Source organism: Aphanomyces astaci (genome assembly GCF_000520075.1).
Source record: "Aphanomyces astaci strain APO3 unplaced genomic scaffold supercont1.788, whole genome shotgun sequence".
In the NCBI taxonomy this organism is placed as follows: Eukaryota; Oomycota; class Saprolegniomycetes; order Saprolegniales; family Verrucalvaceae; genus Aphanomyces; species Aphanomyces astaci.
This window is the reverse complement of record NW_009799051.1, coordinates 1-1,244: the sequence shown is the minus strand read 5'-3', so window position 1 is coordinate 1,244 and position 1,244 is coordinate 1. Positions and strand designations below refer to the sequence as shown.

Below are 1,244 nucleotides of genomic sequence, written 5' to 3'. Positions count from 1 at the left end.
TGTCTGTGAAGAGCTTATGCGCTTACTTGAAGTTCAAAACTGGCCTTGTGGGGTCGCTACTCTACTTCGATGACACTTCCCCAGTTCTGAACGTCTATGGTGGACAAGTGTTGTGTGATGGCCAGTGGAAAGATCCACAAAATATGGTCCAGTTTAGTGCCGCCGTGTCCGCCGCGCACAAGGCAAAGGCCATGGACCAAGTGGCCTACGAAGAATCGTGCTCGAGCTGCCAGGACATCTTCAAAACTAAAGGTTCTGTATTCGGATGTCGACACCATGCTGGTAGAGGTCGTTTCGCGCTTGGGCAACGCGCGATTCGCGCAGGACTATATCAACTGCATGAGCTGCATCAAGAAACGCAACTTGGCCGGTGACGTCCCGAACTCCGAGTCAATGTGTAATCCGCTGGAGGTGGTGAACATTCGTACGTACCTTTTGGCGACCAACGATCTAATGGCTGGAACCTGTGGACCATGATACTATTCCACATACGCCTCTTTTTGCGTGCGGACGAAGGTGTTGGCTTCAAGTGCAGCCAGTGCCTGCCAAGGTTAACATCGGTGATTTGCAACGCACTGGCTGCGTAAGCCTGGCTGGCTTTTAGGCACTTGGGGCGGCGCATCAGATGTAGACATGCAACACGCATCACGCCACAAGACACTTGAAATGGCTGGTCGCTACAAGCAAGACGCACAGTCCTTTCTTGAGATAGCACGAAATGAACGGTATGAATCCACAATTACGTGTACTAACATCTTGTATGGTAGCGACAATCGAGTACTACAGTACATCCCCAGGTGGCGGTCAGTATATGTTGCTAACTTACAAGCTGCCGCTGGTGTTAACGTCGACTGTTCAACTGCCCACCCTGGCAGCCAACTTTTTTGACGACATGGTGTGGGCAGGTCATTTAGCCGAAGCCGATCATTCAAACCCTATTGTTGTGGCCAATGCGTGCCTCGAAAAACGGGCGGGTGGGACCTGAAGACCGAAGTCGAAGAACTAGAAAAACAACTAGAAAGCAGACTTTGCTGGTGCACGGGCGACATTCGGCGTTTGGTCCAGCTACTTAGACAATATCACTCTTCCACAACCGCCATTGACCCCCCTCTGCAATTTCGATATCGATCGTAACGTGCCAACGCCACCGTCAACCTCGAACGACCTAGAGTCCGAATCATTTTCGATGGACACATCTGCAAACGGTAACACATCATGTACCAATTACAGTGATGATATTATGC

The 1,244-nt window shown here is 50.6% G+C and overlaps 1 protein-coding gene across 1 annotated transcript; it reads left to right on the top strand.

Annotated features, from left to right (window-relative positions):
• Positions 1 to 191: 191 nt before the first annotated feature.
• On the top strand, positions 192 to 424 carry H257_19557 (hypothetical protein; the record flags this gene model as incomplete). Its single annotated transcript, XM_009848695.1, has 2 exons — positions 192 to 252; positions 287 to 424. Coding segments are annotated over 2 exons (198 nt in total), but the record flags the coding sequence as incomplete, so codon positions are not given.
• Positions 425 to 1,244: the final 820 nt, after the last annotated feature.